The 21,472-nt window shown below is 37.2% G+C and overlaps 4 protein-coding genes across 5 annotated transcripts; 2 read left to right on the top strand and 2 right to left on the bottom strand.

Moving 5' to 3' along the window:
- Positions 1 to 846: 846 nt before the first annotated feature.
- On the top strand, positions 847 to 3,568 carry LOC110758815 (DNA-directed RNA polymerase). Of its 2 annotated transcripts, none has more exons than XM_021960738.2 (6): positions 847 to 1,073; positions 1,646 to 1,794; positions 2,001 to 2,110; positions 2,205 to 2,290; positions 2,669 to 2,773; positions 2,881 to 3,568. In XM_021960738.2, exons 1-6 carry the CDS (start codon positions 964 to 966, stop codon positions 3,134 to 3,136), a joined length of 816 nt encoding a protein of 271 aa, XP_021816430.1. In that variant the 5' UTR covers positions 847 to 963; the 3' UTR covers positions 3,137 to 3,568. The 2 variants fall into 2 exon arrangements, with proteins under 2 accessions (XP_021816430.1, XP_021816431.1); XM_021960739.2 differs by having other exon boundaries at positions 848 to 1,073; positions 2,890 to 3,568.
- Positions 3,569 to 3,929: 361 nt separating this feature from the next.
- On the bottom strand, positions 3,930 to 6,022 carry OTP80 (Tetratricopeptide repeat (TPR)-like superfamily protein). Its single transcript, XM_021960737.2, has one exon. The coding sequence runs from the start codon at positions 5,872 to 5,874 to the stop codon at positions 3,982 to 3,984; it is 1,893 nt and encodes a 630-aa protein (XP_021816429.1). The 5' UTR covers positions 5,875 to 6,022; the 3' UTR covers positions 3,930 to 3,981.
- A 695-nt stretch (positions 6,023 to 6,717) lies between these two features.
- LOC110748494 (uncharacterized) lies at positions 6,718 to 8,050 on the bottom strand. The gene is made up of 5 exons (XM_021948469.2): positions 8,034 to 8,050; positions 7,714 to 7,885; positions 7,436 to 7,534; positions 7,185 to 7,336; positions 6,718 to 7,105 (listed from the first exon to the last, which is right to left on the bottom strand). Exons 1-5 carry the CDS (start codon positions 8,048 to 8,050, stop codon positions 6,718 to 6,720), a joined length of 828 nt encoding a protein of 275 aa, XP_021804161.2.
- Positions 8,051 to 9,465: 1,415 nt separating this feature from the next.
- On the top strand, positions 9,466 to 21,084 carry LOC110758813 (Transducin/WD40 repeat-like superfamily protein). The gene is made up of 21 exons (XM_021960735.2): positions 9,466 to 9,834; positions 9,972 to 10,056; positions 10,739 to 10,778; positions 10,866 to 11,114; positions 11,331 to 11,430; positions 11,509 to 11,583; positions 11,989 to 12,087; positions 12,404 to 12,520; positions 12,635 to 12,750; positions 12,970 to 13,069; positions 13,918 to 14,258; positions 14,621 to 14,951; positions 15,447 to 15,661; positions 16,166 to 16,384; positions 17,028 to 17,214; positions 17,712 to 17,962; positions 18,473 to 18,565; positions 18,643 to 18,744; positions 18,965 to 19,322; positions 19,626 to 19,763; positions 19,842 to 21,084. The coding sequence occupies exons 1-21, from the start codon at positions 9,703 to 9,705 to the stop codon at positions 20,673 to 20,675; spliced, it is 4,182 nt and encodes a 1,393-aa protein (XP_021816427.2). The 5' UTR covers positions 9,466 to 9,702; the 3' UTR covers positions 20,676 to 21,084.
- The last annotated feature ends 388 nt before the right edge of the window (positions 21,085 to 21,472 follow it).

Genomic DNA, 21,472 nt, shown 5'->3' with positions numbered 1-21,472 from the left:
TGACAAACGTCTCCTAGAATACAACGGTCGACTTCTTGTTGAAGTAACACTCTAATCCCCAGGAAAAGCGAATGCAACTCTCTATTCTGAGAACATCCAAATAGTGCAATGTTTCCCAATTGATATATACCAATTTGTAAAAGTCATATCACAGATCCCACAATTTAATTTCCATTTAATTATTAAAAAATTAAATATAAATATTATAAATTTCTAACAAAGCTTTGCAGATAGCTCATCAATTTTCTTATATCTCTCATCCCACACATTCAGAATCTGTGTTATAAACATAAATGTATAATATTGTTGCAGAAATTTCAGAAGTTGAAACATCAGTGAAACGCCTATTTGCTACACTCCATATTCAAAGAGCAGAGCAGCCAGCAAACTTTACATTCCATACTCAAGGTTTTGCAACTTATACCAAGTTTTATTTTTTATTCGTCAAGCAATTCATACATATGAGTGTCTATGTGTTCTTCGGTTATGTGAAATTGCAGGAAAATGTGTTAGGAAAGTTTTATTTTTTATTTCTAAAAGGAAGAGAGAGATGAAGTGATAAACGGAGCAAAAGACATGTGAATGACATAGTAACTCAAATTTATTCAGAACAAAAAAAATAAGTTAATTGCTTTTGAAAAACGTGATTTTGATGCATTGCAATTTGCATAATCACAACCCTTTCTTACCTTGATCCACAGACGCAAATCTACGGCTCCGATTTAATATGGGTGGGGCCCACATTCTTAATTATGAGTTTTGGGCCAGTTTGTATATGATAGGCAAGTTTTGGCCCGTTTACGGCCCAACCCAAATAAAGGTTGAAACTTTGAAGAATGGCGAATAACCAATCAAGGTTCATCGGAAAGAGAACCTGAGAATGTTTCACAGAGTCTGCTAGGGTTTTAAGCTCTGCCATAGTGAAGAAGAAAAACCCTAGCTCCGGTTCGATTTGAGCGCGTAATGGATGGGCTGAATGTTTCAGACGTCAACTTGCAAGTCCAACTACATCCATCAAGGAGTAACAATGTCCACAAAGCAGTCCTACGCGAGCTTAGCTCTCTGCTTTTAAGGTACGTTCTTAGTAACCCTTTATTTATTTATTTATTTATTTATTTTTGTATTTCTAGGGCTTGGTAAGCTTGATCTTGTGTATATGATTGCTTTCGATGTTTCCCACTTGATGATTGCTCATAAAGGTTCTTGCTTTTTGTGCTGGCTGAGTCAGTTGAGTCAAATTTCCTGAAAAAAAAAAACATGAGCTTTTAGATAATTTGTTTGCAGAATAGCTATAAGCTATTCGGAATTTCGAAGAGAAGCATAAATTTTTGCCCATTTTGTTGTAATTTTAATTTTCTGAATGTTCCCACAGTTTATGCGTTTGTTTGGTCCCCTCCTTGCAACAGAAAAGTTATTTTGAGAGCAAATTTTTCAGAGTTGGAGGAATTGAAGTTTCTATTTTTCAGATTTGTTTTTGAATTGTAAATCCTCCAAATTCATCAGTTGGCTGTTCCATTTCTGTCCCGTTTGTGGCCCTTGTTGGAATAATGTTCTGTTTCACATGTTTTATGTATTATGATAACCATAGTTAAGAGCCTTTGAGAGTGCAATGTATTTTATTTTCTTTCTCTGGTTTCCCATACAGGTTCAATGAAAAATTTCAGGGGGTCGTATTGGCGTATGAATTCAACATAGATAAGGTTCCAGATATCCTTCCCAGTATGCATCCTTATTTGTATGTCAGACTAAAAGCAAAGTTGTTACTTTTTTCTCCAAAGCCCGATATGCTTTTAGGTAGTATGTCTTGTCCTTTATATTAACTGATGCAGTAGTGTAAGGACAATTTTTACTCCTTCTGTGAATAATATTACGTACAATTAAGTTCAAAATTGGTTTATCATATGATTAAGCAAAAATGCATCTTGTTATTGAGTGATACGCACACATTTGTATTCATTAATGTTGATTTTGCTGATTGTTTCGTAATGTGCTCACTTCAGAAGGAAAGGTAGTGAAAGTCAGACAAGAATCAATTCATGTCATTATCCTTGGCTTTTCATCTGCTATTATAACAGACAAGGATATTCGCGAAGAATTTCAGTATAAAACTGTAAGAGTTTTTTATCATTGTATTTCAATGTTCATATCCTTAACATTGCCAGTTTTAATTCATTTTAACTTTTGGTGCGCCAATATTCTCATAGAAACATGGCAAGGACTTATTTGTTAGCAGATCTCACAAGCGACATGTAATAAAAGCTGGAACCATGATACGCTTATTAGTCAAAAGGTGACCTTGGATTACTATTACCTTCTTATTATTTATAAGCAAATTGATATTTGGTGGCACTAATGCTAAAAGGGTCTGCATTTTTAGATCGCACGAGCAAACAACATTATACGGCAGGTGATGTATCAACTACCAAAGTTGATCCCACCTGCCTCATATGTGGTCTGAAAATATGGTCCATCTAGCATTAGTGAACATAAAGGACAAGACATACTACCTAAAATACTCCAAATCTTCACTTGTCTAGATGTCATATGATTTTCTATCTAGTTCCGAGGTCTAGTGCTAACCTTTGTCAACTTATGACATGTGGCTGAACTTCCTCTTTTGATTGTTGGTGTATATATGTACTTTCATGACATTGATTCATCTTTGCAGTATGGATGAGGAAACATTATGCATTTCTGGTTCTTTGCTTCCAGCTCACACTGGGAGCATTCTCTGGTTGGATAATCATGTGGAAAATGTTTCACTAACAGATGGGTATTTCACTGACCTTATAACTTACCTTGAAACAGTTTTCATAATATAAAAAATTGTTCATTTTGAAAAGATTTTAAAAAAAGATTCTGCATTGTAACTGTGAAAAGAATTTGTAGGAGTAATAAGAGGAGGAGAGGAAACGAGGAAGAATCAGTTATGCAAGAGCCTAGTAGAACCAGTGCCGAAGCATATTCTATGGTTGACCATTATATCAAGAAGTCAAAGAAACACAGAGAATCTGCTACGCAAGAGCCTAGTAGGAGCGAAGCATATTCTGCCATTAGTGACCATTCAATCAAGAAGTCAAAGAAACACAGAGAATCTGCTATGCAAGAGCCTAGTAGGAGCGAAGCATACCATTAGTGACAATTCGATCAAGAAGTCAAAGAAACACAAAACAAGAGAAGAGTCATGAAGACTGTTGTGGTGTCCTTGCTTGATTTTGTTACTTCAGGTGATTTTTTATATTTACATTAGCATAAATGTTATATTTCTGAACTAGCCGAAGGCATGCTAGCCAATTAGTTCATCCAGGATAGAGGGAGGGGGGCAAGCAAAGTAAATTTTCTAGTTGTGAAACTCCAATAATTAATGAATTATTGGGTTCATCTTTCGTTTCAACTTATTGGGAACTTTTTATTAGGTTTATCTCAAAACCTATATTTGCTTGCCAGGATATTGGAGGAGACAAAAACATTTTTCTACTGCTAATTTGGTTTTTGAACTTCAAAAGTTGTGTGTTGTATAATGTTTTTGTAGATTTTGATAAATTATCAATCTTTGAGGTTATATGTATGGTCTTCTTTACTTGTGAAATGTTTTCCATTTTTGATGCAACGAGCTGTCCAAACATTGTTTCAAGTTGTCAAATGTATGGTCCAATGAGACTATTTTGAAGCATGTTGAATCGTTTCTCAAGCTGTTCAAGCTTGATTCATTTATTTTTGTTCGCAAAGTCAAGCTTGGCATGTACATCACTGATGAAGTTGGAGTTTAGCGACAAAATTATGATGCTGTTCCAAAAAAATTGGCATTCTTATTTATCAGGGGTGCCCAATGTTGTTCTAACCTAAAAAGTTCTGCACAATCAACAAAGTACAAAAACAAGTATCCATAAAAAGAAAAAAAAAATATATGAAAACTTGTAACTCCAGGGTAACGAAACAAGATATGTACTTGATATTGCTGTTAGTATTAAGCTTTTTCTTTCACCAATAATCAGCACAAGAACAAGCCCCATTCTCAAAATGGTGGAACCTATTGCGATCCCTCACAACAATCTTTCTCTTGGTAATCTTAGCTATCAACTTGATCATTGAGTGGCAATCATTGCAAACCCTTAAATTTTTCACAATCCTCAAAGTGGTACATGGTTTTGTAGAGATTAGCCCGTAGCATATGGCAAGCCTCTCACTATGTATTGACAGAGCCCATTCCTTTTGCCTGTCCTCAATGTCATGCAAAACCACCTCTGTTGCAGGCAAGTACCCTTCAGATTTTAGTTCATCGTTTAGCTCTTCTAACTTTTTGTAGATTTCTTCTTTTTTCGGGTGCCTGAGGTCTCCCAAAAGGAACTCATGGATCTCATTGTTCACTTCAATCAAACTACAACCAGGCTCCTTTGGAGTTCCACTTTCCTTCATCTCTGCTCTCACTTGTGCGGCCTCTTTCCACCTCCCCGATGAAGAGTATACATTTGATAGCAGAACATAAGTTCCCGAATCAGCATCACCACAATTCACCAAGATTTCAGCTACCCTTTCTCCTAATTCGAGATTTCCATGGATTTTACAAGCACTTAGCAAAGCTCCCAACATGATATGATCTGGTGCCATTTTCATTTTTGTAATGAAACTATATGCCTCTTCAAGCTGACCGGAGCGACCTAGAAGATCAACCATGCATCCGTAGTGTTCTATCTCTGGTTGAATGCCGTGACGAGTAGTCATGAAATGAAATATCTCAAATCCTAACTCCAACAAACCTCCATGGCTACATGCATTTAATACTTTAACAAAAGTAATGCTATTTGGCCTAAGCCCTTGTTTTATCATTGTCCAGAACATTTCAACTGCCTCATTGCTCTTCCCATGCATTGCAAGCCCCTCAATCATGGAATTATAACTACTGACATCTCTCTCTTGCATCTCACCAAACACTTCTACTGCCTCATCAATATCACCACACCTCGAATACATATTAATCAGAGCACCACCTACAATGTAATTGAATTCAATGCCATACTTGTCCATGTAAGAGTGAACCCATCGCCCCAGATCCAACGCTCCCAACTGTGAACAAGCAGATAGAACACAAACAATGGTAACTTCATTAGGCCTCACATTATTCCTCTGCATCTCCCTAAACACCTCCAAAGCCCTATTCATCTCTCCATTCCGAACCAGCCCATCGATCATTGCAGTCCAACAAACCGTATCCTTTGTTCTAACCCGATTAAAAACACCATTTGCCTCCTCAACCAATCCATAATCAACATAAGAAGTGATCATAATCGATGAAGCAACAACATCCCCTTCAGGCATTTCATCGAAAACCTGCCGTGCATGTTCAAATTCACCGCACTTCCCGTAAAGACCCATAAGCTTCATCCTTACTGATCTATTCGTTGACAACCCAAGCTTCAAAATCTGGGCATGGACTTCTCTGCCCTCCTCCAAAGCCAACCCAAAGCCACAAGCTTTCAACACAGAGGTGATGGCATAGTTATCCGGCAAAATAAACTCATTCACCATTTGACAGTAAAGGCGAATTGCATCAAGGTAACAACCAGACGACACAAACCCATCAATGAGGGCAGTGTAGAGGTAGACGTTTGGGGTTTTGGTTTGCTGGAAAATCTTGTTGGCGTAGTCGATGGAGTTGAGGTTGGAGCAAAGACGAAGAAGCTCGAAGATCACAAATGGGTCTTGGCCTTGGGCATTTCTTATGATTTTGGCATGTATTGGTTGAATCTGATAAACGTGTTTGCATTTCTGTAACAGAGAGATGACTTCTTTCCGGTTTTGAGAAATCTTGGGTCTTGAATTTGAATTTCGCGGGAATATTGAGTTCCCTGTAACCGCGGTCGTTGAGAAACTCATGTTCAGGAAACGCGGCCCAGGGTCCAACGGCTACTCTTTTTCTTATCAATAGATATACAATAATTAAAAATAAATAAAAATACAACTCTGCACTCAGATCTTTTTTGTTCGACTCCCTTTTCCTCAACATCGCTTGTTAAAAAAACGTAAGGGCAATTATATAAGTGAAATCTACTTTAAAATGCCTATATATTCCACATCACTTGTACGCTACTTTGAATTTCAATCATCAATTTTTTTTTGTGGGAAAATTAAGTACACGACGGCGAAAGGGGATGAGGGGGGATAGGTTTGGGGTGGAGGGTGGAATTGGCAATAAAAATTAGTGCGTGTACTTAATTTTCCCCAAAAAAAGTTGAGGGTGTACATTGAAAGTAGCATACACGTTCATGGGGTTAATCGATAGTTAAACCTACTATGTACAATATAACTAGTTTTATTCGACACTCTTTGTGAGATATGCGGTTAACAATGCGATTAGTAATAAAATAACATGTAGAAGAGTGCTTAATGGCATTTCTGAGGGAAATTTATGTTAATGTAAATTTTGTAATCGGTGTACTCCAATTTAATCACAAATTTTAACTAGGAACCAACACAAGAAGAGTAATGCAATCAACTAAGTTATGAAATACAATGAAGTTGTATAACTAAATCACTAATCAAATTCTCGAGCAACACTATAGATTAGATTAGTTCTGGGTTACATTTAAACTCCTGCAAACAGGTTTAAAAGAATTCAAGTCCTAGCCATGCACAATAAAATGTTCATTCAAGTGGGACAGTATGCTGCTACCACAAAAGATCTGAGCAACGGGGCATATTTGCATCGAAACAGCAGATTCAGGAAAGCCAATTGCCGGTAGGGTTGCTGAGCCAGATAATCAACGGGAACTGTGAAAATGCGATACCAAGCAAGAGATAGTGATGCATGTTTGCATCATAACTATTGAGCTCCGCATACAAAGTTATCTTGATTGTCTTTGCCAGGAAGATGCCTGAGCACATGGATGTCCATATGATTATCAAGTAGTATGCATAGCTCAATGTGATTCGCCCTAGAACAGCCACACACAGCCCTGTGAAAGTGTAACCAGTATATGCTATCATGTCCAGCAAAGGTGCCTCTCCGCCCCCGAGCGAAGACAACGATGCCTTGAGCAGCATCACTTGAAGCAACCAGCCTACCATCCCCTTCACAAACTGCCAATTTATGGCTTCCGGGCTAAATCTGGCACGGCGCAGGAATAAAAAATGTCGAAACATATTTCATGCTAAAATATTGGATTTTTAGGATGCTCTAGACTTACTTCCCAGAGAGGCCTAGTGAGATGCCAGCAAGAACCAAGTATGTTGCAAATGTCATGAATGGAATGTATAAATCTGGAGCATGTATGTCAGTGATTGGAGGGTTATAAGAAAGCCTGCCTCCAACTGGCTCCGTTATCCTCGTCCAATGCCCCTAAACAAAAGGAGATTTAGAAGTTAAACACATGTTCTTACAACATGGTTATGAATTCAAACTTGTTTATGACCAGCCTTGAGTTCAATTTCTACATACTCTGTGCAGAAATGGAAACAAAATTATCTTCAGTTTGTTCCTGACATAGTGAGCGTTCACTTGGAAGTAGTATTGAGGATCTGAGAAGTACTTGCTTATCTGCTAATTTGGGAATAAATAGTAAAGAAACAAAATAACATCACAGAAAACATTTTATCATATCATTTGTCTTAAAACATCATACCACAACTGGTAATCATCCATCTTTGTAGATGTGGAATCAGTTTGTAGTTTCGAATTTCGGTTCCAAAATCAGTGCAGGGTTTGATGAAACTTACATTGCTTTGCACATACTGAGAACTTGACCCACAAATTCTCTTTCCATATGCACCGAATCCGCCTCGGATGAGTTCTGAGCTAGCTTCACAAAATCCGTTCTCAAACTGAACTGATGGGGGATTCAGCCCTGGTCTGGAAAGTCCAGACTGGAATCCTAGATTCTCATCCATGCTGCAGTTTAGTAGGTGAAGGTTTTAAGCCCAAAGAGATGAAAAACAAACTATTAGCTCCATGATGCAATAAAGCATTCATCTTAACTCAAATTGAGATAACAAAAACGTTATAATTTCTGTGGAAGTTCATAAGGATAGATCGGAACCTTATCGAAGCCGGCATTTTGGTTTCTTGTAACTTCAGCCACAAGGAAAGCCCTTTCAACCAGTAGAACCAAAAATTTGCATTAAATTTCTCAGTTATGCTCTAATCCAAGGTTCCAAATTGCAAACCTGATCCTGATCCTGTAAAAGAAATGTATCATTTGAAAACAGAAAAGATTTATGGAGAGACAAGGTGCACATTGCACTTATTAGGAAACAATAATGTTAAGTTTTCTTTTGGGTATCTGCAAATAACAGTGAAGAAACAGATTTTACAAGAATTTTGGATTCAGATACTCAAAGCTTCAATTGGTTGAAGAGACCAACGAAAAAGAAAAAGAAACTGAAGGAGATGACAATTCAATTCAATTCCAAAATGGGATCATAACTTGCTTGGCCTCTGAATATGCATAACAATGTGTGAGAGAAAGAGAGAAAAGTACCTGGAAAAATATCTAATCTAATAGAATTCTAAGAAAGATTGATAGTCACAGAAACATGGACATGATAAATGTTCCATGGTGACACTCCTTTTGTGATCCTTGTATGGAAAACAGAAAAGAGAGATAAACAGCAGTGACTCGATGAGGCAGTTAGCAGTCCATGACTAATTCATTCACAGTCTACCAAAAAAATACTAATTAATTCCCACGTGTCCTTCGTAACAAACCATTGAACCAAGTAATTTTTCCATGGTACCCGTCACACTGCTAGATCTTCTTCTAGTGGTATTCTCTTCCCAATAGTAGAAGAGATCCCAAATTCAAATTCCCATCACCTCGATGATCAAAAAATAAATCTCAAAACGCGTGGATTGTGATAACATTGCATGCATTTTTTGTCATCATAATTGGACTTTTCCCAAATTTTCTATATTATTAAAGATATTTATAAGTTTTATAACATTAGAATTTTATTTTTTAAAATGTTTTTTTTTCTAGATGAGACATTAACAAAAATTCATTTGAAAAATAGCTCATATATTAATTACATAATTCATTTTAATTAAAATTACATATTCTTTGTTTTTGTCATTCTCAAATTATAGTACCAGATATGTTTTAACTGTTTTTATTTTGTAAAAATGTTTTCCAAATAAGCTATCAGACCAAAGATTGACCCAAGCAATTATCAAATCTTGAAAATATAAATCTGTTTTCTCATTTTTCATTTTATATTCTTTAAAAATATTGTCCAAAACCGTCACAAATGGGCCCTAAAGTTTCTCAAAATAGCCCATAAGGGGAAATAAATTAACTAGGAATTAGCAACACGACAGACAAAGTCGACTAATTAAACCAACTTAAACTAAAATAATAATAATAATAATAACCAGTGGAAAATGAATTTTTTTCAAAATAATCAATTAAATTTCCGAACATTTTCAAAATACAAAAATCAAATTTGTAATTAAAATTGTAAATTTCTTCTGTAATAGCTTTTGCAGAAATTTTAAAAATTTCCTGCATATTGCTGAGGGAAAAAAAAGGCCGATCTCATCAGAAGCCGAAAGAGAGAGAAAGAGACGGTGGCTCGCATTTGGCATACCAAACCATCTCTGTTTTATTTCTCTCATTGTTTAGGACTTAACATAATGTGCTGTTGGATCTGAAACTCGAGCAAGTTCGTTGTTTATCGATCCGTTCCCCATTTCAATCGAAACCCCAATCAATGTTGCGGTTAAGAGCGTTCAGGCCGACGAACGATAAGATCGTCAAGATTCAGCTGCATCCCACGCATCCATGGCTGGTCACTGCTGATGCCTCAGATCACGTTTCTGTTTGGAACTGGGAACATCGCCAGGTACCTCTCTCTCTCTCTCTCTCTCTCTCTCTCTCTCTCTCTCTCTCTCTCTCTCTCTCTCTCTCTCTTCATTTCTTCGTTTTCTTCAGTTCGTGAGTTCGTGTTCATTGCTCAATTCTGCTGTGGATTCGAATTAGGTCATCTACGAGCTCAAAGCTGGTGGTGTCGATCAGCGGCGTTTGGTTGGCGCCAAGTTGGAGAAGCTCGCCGAAGGCGAATCAGGTACTGAATCCTAAAATTGCTTTGACTTGCTACGAGGCTCATGAAATTCAATTCTAGTTATGGTCAACTTAGCTTCTGAATTTCTGAGACATAATTCTAGTAATCTAGCTTACGAGTACCTAAAAGCTTTTGTAGAAGCACTTTGAGAATTGCATCGGATTTAACTCTATTACTATTAGCTGCTCTTGTACCTAAAAGCTCAAGCATAACGATAACCATTTACTGGTTCTCTATGTATAAGAATAATGTAGTAATGTACGATTCAACTTAGAAATTGGAGCTTATAATAAGCTTCTCCAGTTTAGTTTCAATGGTTTCTAGTTTCGAAATTTCAACAGTGTTATAATTAGCTGCTCTTACCTTAATTTCTTTTAGGTAATTGAGGTACCACATCTGGCACAACATTTCTAATGAAAATCCATGCACAGATTTTCAAGTGACTTTGAGTGCTACTGCGTTGCCAATCTTCCATTTCTTATCTTTAGTTGAAATTCATGCAACATAGTGTGGTTCAGTAGTTGTTTAAGAGTTATAAACTTCCACTGTTACATCAAACATTATTCTTCTGAATACATTTCTGGTGTGAGATATATATATATATATATATATATATATATATATATATGTATGTATAATATTTATATATATCTTCTTAATTGTTGTGTTTGTATGTGGTTGATAGAGCCTAAAGGGAAACCTACTGAAGCCATACGTGGAGGGAGGTAATAGACCACTGCAATTGCATTATTTTGTCTACTTCTCTTTGTTGAAACCTGAACAAACACTGAGGGCATATGGTTTCTAAAAAGTGTTAAGCAGGTGAACTTCTATGATGATGACGTGCGCTTTTGGCAACTTTGGCGTAACCGCTCTACAGCTGCTGAGTCTCCATCAGCTGTCAATCATGTTGCATCGGCTTTTAGTTCTCCTGCTCCATCAACTAAAGGAAGACATTTTCTTGTCATTTGTTGTGAAAATAAAGCCATATTTTTGGACTTGGTAACAATGCGTGGCCGTGATGTACCAAAACAGGAGCTCGACAACAAATCGCTTCTCTGGCAAGTTATCACTATTTTTTATTATGTTTGTGTATATTTGTTATACAGTTGAAGAAATGGCGTTTATAATTCCTTTACACTGATTCTGGTAATTTTGTAGTAATGTAGTATTGCTACATACAAATATAAAAGAACATTAAGATACCTGTAATTTTCGTTTTTGTTTCTGACATATTTTGTGCTCTGTTTTTTTGTTTCCCCCTATGGCTCTTTCAGTATGGAATTCCTTTCTAGATCTGCTGTTGGTGATGTTCCTCTTGTTGCTTTTGGTGGATCAGATGGTGTTATCAGAGTACTTTCAATGATGACATGGAAGGTTTGCTTTTTCCCCAAATTGTCTATCACGTTGGCTATGAATATCCATTGCTTTATGTGATATACTTGTTTCATGCAGCTTGTAAGAAGATACACAGGAGGGCATAAAGGATCCATTTCTTGTTTGATGACATTTGTGGCTTCTTCTGGTGAGGTACATTTTTAGTTCTAAAGGATGAAATCAAGTTACCTTCTTATATATGTTTATGCTAGCTTTCTGTTGAACCATATTTTTCTTCCTTTTTTGGTCTGATTCTGAGTGTTCAAGTACTATAGTGGGCTTGATGTATAATATTTGATTGTACCTCTGAAGCTCATAAAATGTTATATCTCTTATTCTTCATGTTCATTCTGATAGCACTTTTGTGGAAGTAACTTCTTCACTCAATCAGAAGCATGGTGTGAAAAAATCTAGGGTTTAGGATATTGAGATGCTGGGATGTGCAGATATGAGTGTTCATCTTTTATAGACTTAAGTACTCTATATGCGCATGTATACAGGCTTTTAACTGTTTTTTTCTGTTACATTCTCTTTTTTCTATACTTAAATTTATTGCAGGCGCTTCTTGTTTCGGGGGGTAGTGATGGTTTGCTCGTAGTTTGGAGTGCAGATCATAGTCAAGATTCACGAGAACTTGTTCCCAAGCTAAGTTTAAAGGCAATTATCTCCTTATCCTTTCATATTTTCCCTAATTTTTCTTTGACCACTATTAGATTAGATTACTGATGAATTAATTTATTCCATATTTTGGTTATGGTATGTAAGTTATATGCTTGGAATCTAGCCTGATGGATGTCGTCATCATATTATGATTTGTATAAGGACAATGTGACACAATGTTGTGTCTCAAACGGATCTAAGATGTCCAATATTGTGATTTTAAGGCAATGTAATCAGTTAAGCATGCAAGCTTTCTCTGGTTGACCTAGTAGAACTGATGGAGATTTGATTATAGACATTTATTTTATGACAGGCACATGATGGTGGAGTTGTGGCTGTTGAGCTTTCTAGAGTGATTGGAGCTGCTCCGCAGCTTATTTCAATTGGTGCAGATAAGACGTTAGCTATATGGGACACAGTTTCTTTTAAGGTGTTCCGAAATTTCAGAAAATGCTTTCAATTTTTTGAAAAGAAATTGATTTTATATTAAGTTTACAAGTTTTGTTTTAATTAATTATATATTTTGCCCGCTTTTCTCTTTCAGGAGTTGCGGCGTATTAAACCTGTTCCAAAATTGGCTTGCCACAGCGTGGCATCCTGGTGCCACCCTCGTGCTCCAAACCTTGATATATTGACTTGTGTTAAAGATTCCAATATATGGTATGCATAAAATTTTCTTTCTAGTGGTATGCATTATACATTTCCGTTAGTTCATTATTCTTTTTGGCTATAAAACAGTGGATTTATGATCAGAGTCTCTGCCTTTTGGCTATAAAAGTTAGGTATAAGTTGGTTATGAGATCTGTGATCAAAATCATTTCCCATCTTTTTAGTTCTTTATGAAGGGTATCACCAAGAATTGTTTGGAAATTTTCTCAGGGCTATTGAACATCCAATATACTCTGCTCTCACAAGGCCGTTGTGTGAACTTTCCTCACTAATCCCTCCACAAGTAATCGCACCAAACAAGAAAATTAGGGTAAGTCACTCTTAACTTTTTAGGTTTTCTTCATGCACCTTCTTTTAAATAGGATAAACTCACTGAATTGTTTCATGACTCATGGACTTGTCTAATGTTAAGAAAATGCAAATTGTCCTAATTGTTATAGGGAAATTTTTTTGCTGGGCTTTTGCAAATGGTTTTCCTATTAATTTTAAACATCACTGAATCAGAATCTTGTACATGACTCTGATGAATTAAGTGAAAGACCACCTTAGACTTAACAGCGTAAATAAAGGACAAATGGGGACTCTTGAATGAACCGTACTCTTTCTTGACCATGCTGTATGAGAATTAGGTCTCTTACAGTTGAATTTGATTTTATTCCACTGCAAGACATATAGCATGTGTTCAATAAGACCCAGATTTTTACACTGAATCATGCAAGAGTGGTGGTTCTTCCTACTTGCTGCGTTTTTGGGAAATTCCAGGAGCTCCTGAGTTCTTGTTCTTTGAAAACATAATTACTTTTGTGGTTCAATGTATATGGTAAATTATTAAATTTATTTTATGAGAAAGTCATGTTAAATGAATTGTGGGGTTTGTCTACTGACTCCATTGGGGACCTAAAAGAAGCACAGGGACTTATTTTGTGTGATATACTCGCTTCAAAGTAAAATGGAGTTCGTCAATTATTAAATTATAAATTATAAAGCAGATAATTCAAAAGAGAGATATATGAACAACCTTCCTTGCAGCAGACTTGCTTCATAAAATTGTTTTTCAAAGTACTCTAATAAATAAAGATAATAATGTCAAAGCACATGTATGAATGTTCAATGCTAAAATTTTATCAAGTTACCCTAAACTCATCAGTTGTATTGCAGGTTTACTGTATGGTTGCCCATCCTTTACAGCCTCACCTGGTCGCTACTGGAACCAACGTTGGTGTCATTATCAGTGAATTTGACCCTAAATCTCTTCCAGCTGTAGCTCCCTTGCCAACACCATCAGGAAGTCGAGAGCATAATGCTGTCTATGTCATTGAAAGGGAACTTAAGCTACTAAACTTTCAGTTATCCCAGACAGCAAATCCATCTCTTGGGAATAATACTTCTCTCAGGGGGGACTCACCAGAAACTTTACATGTCAAACAGATGAAGAAGCACATTAGTACACCTGTTCCACATGATTCCTATTCAGTTCTCTCAGTGAGCGGCTCGGGAAAGTAAGTTTCATCCGGCACTGCAAATGCTGAGATTAATTTCGATACTTTCAATCTGTGTAGGGGACATAGTTAGATCGATAACTTTAGTACTAAATTTATTTTTCTATTAAGTCTTCTTTGGTTTATACAGTCTTATGCCTGTGAATCAGCCTTTTCATTAAATGTTAATAGAAGAGAGAAATTAATGCATCTTGTTTACAATGCGTGTCTTTAACCACGTTTCTAGACGTTCTGTATTCGGTGTGATACATGTCATCTCAAATTACCTATGATGTTTATTTCAACCTGTCATGATTTTTTGTATATTGCTAGTTGGAGCTTCGGTACTGACATGGTAATGATTATTTTTCTACAACTCACAGGTATCTTGCAGTTGTGTGGCCTGATATCCCATACTTCTCCATCTACAAGGTTAGTGACTGGTCAATCGTTGATTCAGGCAGTGCAAGGCTTCTGGCTTGGGATACATGTCGTGACAGATTTGCTATACTAGAGTCGACATTACCACCTCGAATTCCTGTAGTACATAAGGGGGGCTCATCAAGAAAAGCGAAAGAAGCTGCTGCTGCTGCAGCACAAGCTGCTGCGGCAGCTGCTTCAGCTGCTTCTGCAGCCAATGTACAAGTTCGCATCTTGCTGGATGACGGCACATCAAATATTTTAATGAGATCTATTGGTGGTCGCAGTGAACCGGTATTTATTCTGTTCTCCTCGGTCTATGGTTATAGTCGTTTTAGTTATGAGTTTTAAAATGCCTATGGGTTACAAAACAGTAGTTCGCTCCTCATGGAATTGTTCTTGGACTGAAAAAAATTAAGTACATTCTTTACATTGTATGTGTTTTAGTTGATATACATCCTAGATATACATCCTAAATTAGCCCTCTTTGGTGCTTTGTGAATAACAGTTTTCCATAACTAAACTCACGACCAAAAACATGCAGCTACACCAGAGTTCAAATTGTATTTAGAATTGCAGAAAACAATCTAGAAAGCTTTAGAAAATTGTTCTGACATTAAACTTATTTTTGTAAAAAAGATTTCAAATGCTTTAGGAATTGGCCAGAAATTTATGATAAGCACTTCAAATGTGCATTGGTGGACTCATCCATTAAAATTTTGGTGTGGAATGTGTAACAAGTTTTGAAGGTTAAGTTTCCTTTCCAATAGTAATAACACTGTAATCTAGGTCATTGGCTTGCATGGAGGGGCCCTTCTTGGTGTTGCATACCGAACATCTCGGAGAATTAGCCCTGTTGCTGCAACAGCTATTTCAACAATTCAATCCATGCCCCTGTCTGGATTTGGAAGTGGTGGGCATTCTTCTTTTTCCACTTTTGATGATGGATTTTCTTCTCATAGATCTTCTGCTGAGGCTGCACCACAAAACTTTCAGCTATACAGGCAAGAATTTTTTTTCTTTTGCTATTTTTAATTTCGCCCAAACTGAAAATGTAAAGATGTTTTTGTTTCTCTAATAAATTTGAGTTTCTTCATTCCTTTATTGTTTAAGATAATGTGGATTTATTAGATATAGCTTATAAATTTTTGTGTTTTAGATAAAGTGAGTCAAGCTTTTGACAAAATTACCCAATTAAGTCTCGGTTTCTACGGTGCTTATAAAATTTTCTCAAAACTCCTAAACTGAGGATGCTTGGACTTTCTTTTCAATTAGTGCTTGCGGATGTTGCCTTTTTTAAGCAGTCATAGTTTCTAGAGTTACATACTTGACTGCAAACTTGTCTCTCTTTCACCCTCCTGGCCCATGTTGGAATGAATTTTTCATTTCAATTGCTAAAAGGTGCTTAGTGCTACACGTTGCATTAAAGGCTTTTTTTAATGAATATATATGGATATAAGAACAAGATAAGCTTTCCTTTTAAACTTATATGATTCCTAATTATGCAGTTGGGAAACTTTTCAACCTGTGGGTGGTCTAATTCCTCAGCCAGAATGGACAGCATGGGATCAAACTGTTGAGTATTGTGCTTTTGCATATCAGAAATACATTGTCATATCTTCTTTGCGCCCACAATTTAGGTATCTGGGGGATGTCGCAATTCCTTATGCTACTGGTGCTGTTTGGCATAGGCGACAGTTGTTTGTGGTTACGCCTACCACGATTGAGTAAGATATACTAATTCCCCCAAAAATTATGTCTTTACAATTACACAGGTTCTTGGAATAGATGAGAATTGTTTTATCAGGGAAAAAGAAGTTGTTAGATTTACAGTCAGATAAAGGATATTGTTTAGTAATGCACAGAATTTAATAGAAGACTTTGACTTCTAGTAACTTGATCTTGAAAAGCTTCTAAAACTTGTCATGATGTTACATGTGAGCCCACACAAAAACTCAAAGTTGTCAAAGTTGAAGGCTATGCACAAAAAACTGATTCAATTCATGCACTCTAGTCCTCGCTTGGAGAAAACTCAAGCTGAGGTTTCAGAATGTTGAAGTAGAACTATATGAACTCAGGAAATTAGGACCTGAGTTTGCTAGTAGGAGAAACAAGACCATTATATATGTGAGAATGGTGTCTGTCAAGAAAATTCTGTCAAGAAACTTGTTGCTGTCTTTCATCTCCTTTTTTCATTGTCACGCATTCTTTGCACCACTTTGCATCAACAAATAAGAATGCAAAATATAATTGTAAATTGAGTTGATAATAGGGAATTGCAAAATATAATTGTAAATTGAGTTGATAATAGGGAATAAAAAATGTTGTAACATGTAAGCTGTGCTCATCTTTTTATGCTGCATTTTCCAGATGTGTTTTTGTGGATGCTGGAGTTGCACCTATTGACATTGAAACCAAAAAGAGGAAAGAGGAAATGAAGCTAAAGGAGGCACAACAAAGAGCCCTTGCCGAGCATGGTGAATTAGCACTAATTGCAGTTGATGGTCCGCAATCTGTTACGCAAGAAAGGATAGCTTTGAGGCCCCCAATGCTACAGGTAAAAAGAGTTCCCTAAAGTATGACTTTTTGCTGACCGTTCATTGCCTTACATAGAAACATACAAATTAAGTTTTCCTCAGTTTATCTGGAGTTGGTGCCTTCTTTTTTGTGAAAGCATCTGAGATTTGTAACGAGTTTTTCAGGAAATGAATTACTCAAAGTTTATATTAATTGTTACAAAAATTCATGTAAACAATTTTCTTTATTGATAACAAAATAACCTCTTTTTATTAGACCATGTAAGTTTTGTTGCGGGAATTTTTTAATCTATAATCCAAGTTGTATTCATCATCTTTTATAAATTGAGCAGCTTTAGAGGCATTGGTATCATTTCATTCTACCTACTTTATATGAGCAGCTTTACATAGAATTTTAATAGCTGGAGAGTTTAGAGAAGTTGCAGCCTAAATACAATTGCTATATGTTCAAAGTCATAAATCTCTTTTGATTAAAATTCCATTATTTCTCTTTTCTTTTTTTCTTTTTCTGTTTTAGGTGGTGCGATTAGCCTCATTTCAGCATGCCCCATCTGTGCCTCCTTTCTTAACATTGTCGAGACAATCTAAAGTTGATGGGGACGATTCCGGGCTGCCAAAAGAGTTTGAAGAAAGAAAGGTTAATGAGGTAGCCGTTGGTGGTGGAGGGGTCTCAGTTGCAGTTACTCGTTTTCCAACAGAGCAGAAACGACCTGTGGGACCTCTGGTAGTGGTGGGTGTCAGAGATGGTGTTCTTTGGCTAATCGATAGGTATTGGGTTCCCTTTTTCAATAATCTAGTTGTTAATATTGTATGCTGAATTAATTATGTTATCTGATAAGTATATGAATGTGAACATAAGCAATTTCCTTTCTTTTGTTCTATTCTGTTGTCATGTACAACTTCAAAGTACAAGCAAATTCAAACTCCTTGGAATAGTAATGTTTGATGTTGCTTCATAGATTTGTGATTCTTGTCAAAAAGTTGAAAGTTAGGATTCGCAATGAAGTATTATAGGGTAAGTAAACGGAAATAAGTACCCCTCAATTCAATAAATTATTTGAAAACATTGTTGAGTTGACTTACCTTGTTTTTCTGTCCTCATTCCTCAACACTATGTAAAGTTAGCAATTGTTTGATTTGTCTAGCTACCATAACTTGTGCTTTCAGTTCTGGTTCTATTTAAAAGAATGTAATGGTTATTACTTCCATATCATCCTTCTAGCATAAATATCAATTGTAGAAGTTTCCGTGTATAACCCCTGAAAATCTCCCTGGCAGATATATGAGTGCTCATGCCTTATCCCTAAGCCACCCTGGGATCCGCTGTCGGTGTCTTGCTGCTTATGGAGATGCAATTAGTGCTGTCAAGTGGTAACAATCTTTCTGTCTACTGTTTTATACAGATTTAACTATAATTATTTAATGCCGCATGTTTTTCTTTTATTCAGGGCAAGTAGGCTTGGCAGAGAACATCATGATGATTTAGCTCAATTTTTGCTAGGCATGGGTTATGCTACTGAGGCACTTCATTTGCCTGGAATATCTAAGAGGTCTGCCATAACTACACTCGCCCCCTTGTGTGTTTGATGTCGCAGTGCCTACTGTTGCTAATCCTTTTTTTTTTCTTTTTTGTGCTTATTATTTCCATTTTGAGGGGATTCTTTTCTTTTTTGTCAACTACTGGCACTTCTGTGTTGAATCCTTTCTGTTATTATGGTGATATCAAAACATCTCAGTTTGAACCATATTATTGATATCCCTGTTTTGTAGGTTAGAGTTTGATTTGGCCATGCAGAGCAATGATTTGAAAAGAGCTCTTCAATGCCTTCTTACAATGAGTAACAGCAGGGACTTGGGGCAAGAGAATACAGGATTTGATTTGAAGGACATTCTAACTGTAACAACTGCGAAAGAAAATATTCTGGAAGCTGTCCAAGGAATAGTGAAATTTGTCAAGGAGTTTTTGGATCTTATTGATGCTGCAGATGCTACTGGACAGGCTGAAATTGCTCGGGAAGCTCTTAAGAGATTGGGTGCTGCAGCTTCTGTAAAAGGAGCTTTACAGGGTCATGAATTAAGAGGACAAGCTCTGCGCCTAGCCAATCATGGAGAGTTGACACGGCTTAGTGTATGCTATCCACATCTGAACATGCTTTTCTTACATTTTTTTTGCCTTTCACTTCGACAATTAATCTTTGTATGCAATGTATGATTCGTTGTTGTCAACCTATTCATAATTGCCCTCTCTTGCATGCTATCCGTTCTCTAAGCAGTTTGATTGAGGTCTTCTACCAAAGAATTTTGACATTTGTGTTTGATTGTTTCTTTGTACTCGTCTTCTATGTTTTCCAGATTATTCTTGTTGATGGGAATTTTTTGAATTCTTCTATTGTCATATCATACTTTCTAAAAACCGTTGCATGCACTGCAGAATTTGGTAAACAATTTAATATCAGTTGGCTCCGGACGTGAAGCAGCATTTGCAGCTGCAGTTTTGGGAGACAATGCCCTTATGGAGAAGGCGTGGCAGGATACTGGAATGCTTGCCGAGGCTGTGCTTCATGCCCATGTATGACATTTTATGTATGCTTATACATGTATCTCGTATATTGTAACTTCGACCTGACCTCCTCATGAATATTTGCAGGCTCATGGGAGACCAACATTGAAGAACTTGGTTCAGGCTTGGAATAAAATGCTACAAAGAGAGGTTGAGCATACGCCAACAACGAAAACTGATGCTGCTGCTGCATTTTTGGCTTCTCTGGAGGAACCAAAGCTCACAAGTTTAGCAGATGCTGCCAAGAAGCCAGCGATTGAAATTCTTCCTCCAGGGATGCCGTCTCTTTCAGCTCCTCCAATTTCTGTTCAAAAGAAACCAGCTCCTGGGGCTCAGAACTCACAGCAGCAACCAGGCAAGCCCTTGCTATTAGAAGCAGCCCATACTACCACACCAGCACCTTCTAGTGAGCAACAACCATTAGAATCAGGTGAACCCACATCAAATGATAAGCCTCCCGTTTCATCAGCAGAGAGTGATCCAGCTAATCCAGCTCCGGCTGCTCCGGGAGAAAGTGTCCCAGAAACTTCTACAGGTAGTGCGGCACCATCAGATGCCCCACTCCAAGTGCCTCAATCAGAGGCCCCATCTCAAGGGCCGCAATCAGAGGCCCCATCCCAAGGGCCGCCATCAGAGACCCCATCCCAAGTGGTCCAATCAGAGGCTCCATCCCAAGCGGCCCAATCAGAGGCTCCATCGCAAGCGCCAGAGTCAGAGGCCCCATTGCAAGCGCCACAACCGGAGGCTCCATCCCCAGCTCCACAACCGGAGGCTATATCCCCAGCTCCACAACCAGAGGCTCCAACCCAAGCTCCGCAATCTGAGGTCCCAATCCAAACACCACCATTGGAAGCCCAACCTCAGCTACCACCACTTCAGAAAACCATTTCTCAGCCATTGCCGGATCTATTTCGAATGTAATCCCCAATAACCTGGCTCCCAAAAAAGTGTTGCAGAATCGCAGAAATTCAAATGATTCGTCCAGTAGAAGCTCCATGGCATGTCATATAAAGAACTCATGGTCTATATTATATTCATTTTCAGGCAAAGCGGTGTTATGAAATAGTTAGTATTGTTCATATTTCTTGTAAGCTCAAGTTTTGTGTGTATTTTATCTTATCCTCTGTATCATTGAGCGTGTAATTTTTTTTTGGTATTTTGTCTTATCCTCTGTATCATTGAGCGTGTATTGATCTTTTTCCTTTTACCCTATGCTGAGAGAGACTTGTTCCTCGGCAGATTTTTTTTTATTTTTAACCCACATAAAAACAGAATTTGTAATTTAATACCTCATAGTTGTCATCATTTCTCCACCTAAAGACTTATTTTACGCCGTTGCGTTTTTCAAAATTTCTGAATTTACAGGTCTCTCGTCATTTATACGGAAAGCCTCACATGCAAGGTCAAAGGATTCATAGGAATTTGTATATAAGTCAGGTATTCAAATAACGATTTTTTATTTTCCAGCCAGGTCATTCTAGTGTGTATTGAGAGTTGCAGCCCACAATGACGGTCAGCACCAGAAGCCATTTTGGGGTTGGGTCGTTGGAGGCAAGGGAGGGAATGAGGTGGAGGAAGACGCATAATGCATTGCCCTAATTCGGCTTTTTTTGTTCTTTTTGGAAGCCCTAATTTGGGCCTGATCCTTGCATCATGCCATTGCCCTGTCAAATTTTGTTTAACAGAAATAACAAACCAGAGGGCTTCTCATGATGAAA

This window comes from Prunus avium, chromosome 8, assembly GCF_965620075.1.
Source record: "Prunus avium chromosome 8, drPruAviu1.hap1.1, whole genome shotgun sequence".
NCBI classification, from domain to species: domain Eukaryota; kingdom Viridiplantae; phylum Streptophyta; class Magnoliopsida; order Rosales; family Rosaceae; genus Prunus; species Prunus avium.
Note: the sequence above shows the minus strand (reverse complement) of the source record. Positions and strands in the feature narration are given on the sequence as shown.

What these genes read in the sequence shown, in the direction of transcription:
- LOC110748494 (XM_021948469.2), bottom strand. An exon ending in CTCAGTATGTGCAAAGCAAT is followed by an intron (nt 7,535 to 7,713) that starts GTAAGTTTCATC and finishes CCAAATTAGCAG; the next exon opens with ATAAGCAAGTACTTCTCAGA. An exon ending in TCACTAGGCCTCTCTGGGAA is followed by an intron (nt 7,106 to 7,184) that starts GTAAGTCTAGAG and finishes GCGCCGTGCCAG; the next exon opens with ATTTAGCCCGGAAGCCATAA.
- LOC110758813 (XM_021960735.2), top strand. Translation starts at nt 9,703, where the DNA reads ATGTTGCGGTTAAGAGCGTTCAGGCCGACGAACGATAAGATCGTCAAG. An exon ending in GCTCGCCGAAGGCGAATCAG is followed by an intron (nt 10,057 to 10,738) that starts GTACTGAATCCT and finishes TGTGGTTGATAG; the next exon opens with AGCCTAAAGGGAAACCTACT. An exon ending in GAGAGTTGACACGGCTTAGT is followed by an intron (nt 19,323 to 19,625) that starts GTATGCTATCCA and finishes CATGCACTGCAG; the next exon opens with AATTTGGTAAACAATTTAAT.
- OTP80 (XM_021960737.2), bottom strand. Translation starts at nt 5,874, where the DNA reads ATGAGTTTCTCAACGACCGCGGTTACAGGGAACTCAATATTCCCGCGA.
- LOC110758815 (XM_021960738.2), top strand. Translation starts at nt 964, where the DNA reads ATGGATGGGCTGAATGTTTCAGACGTCAACTTGCAAGTCCAACTACAT. An exon ending in AAGAATTTCAGTATAAAACT is followed by an intron (nt 2,111 to 2,204) that starts GTAAGAGTTTTT and finishes ATATTCTCATAG; the next exon opens with AAACATGGCAAGGACTTATT. An exon ending in ATACGCTTATTAGTCAAAAG is followed by an intron (nt 2,291 to 2,668) that starts GTGACCTTGGAT and finishes TCATCTTTGCAG; the next exon opens with TATGGATGAGGAAACATTAT.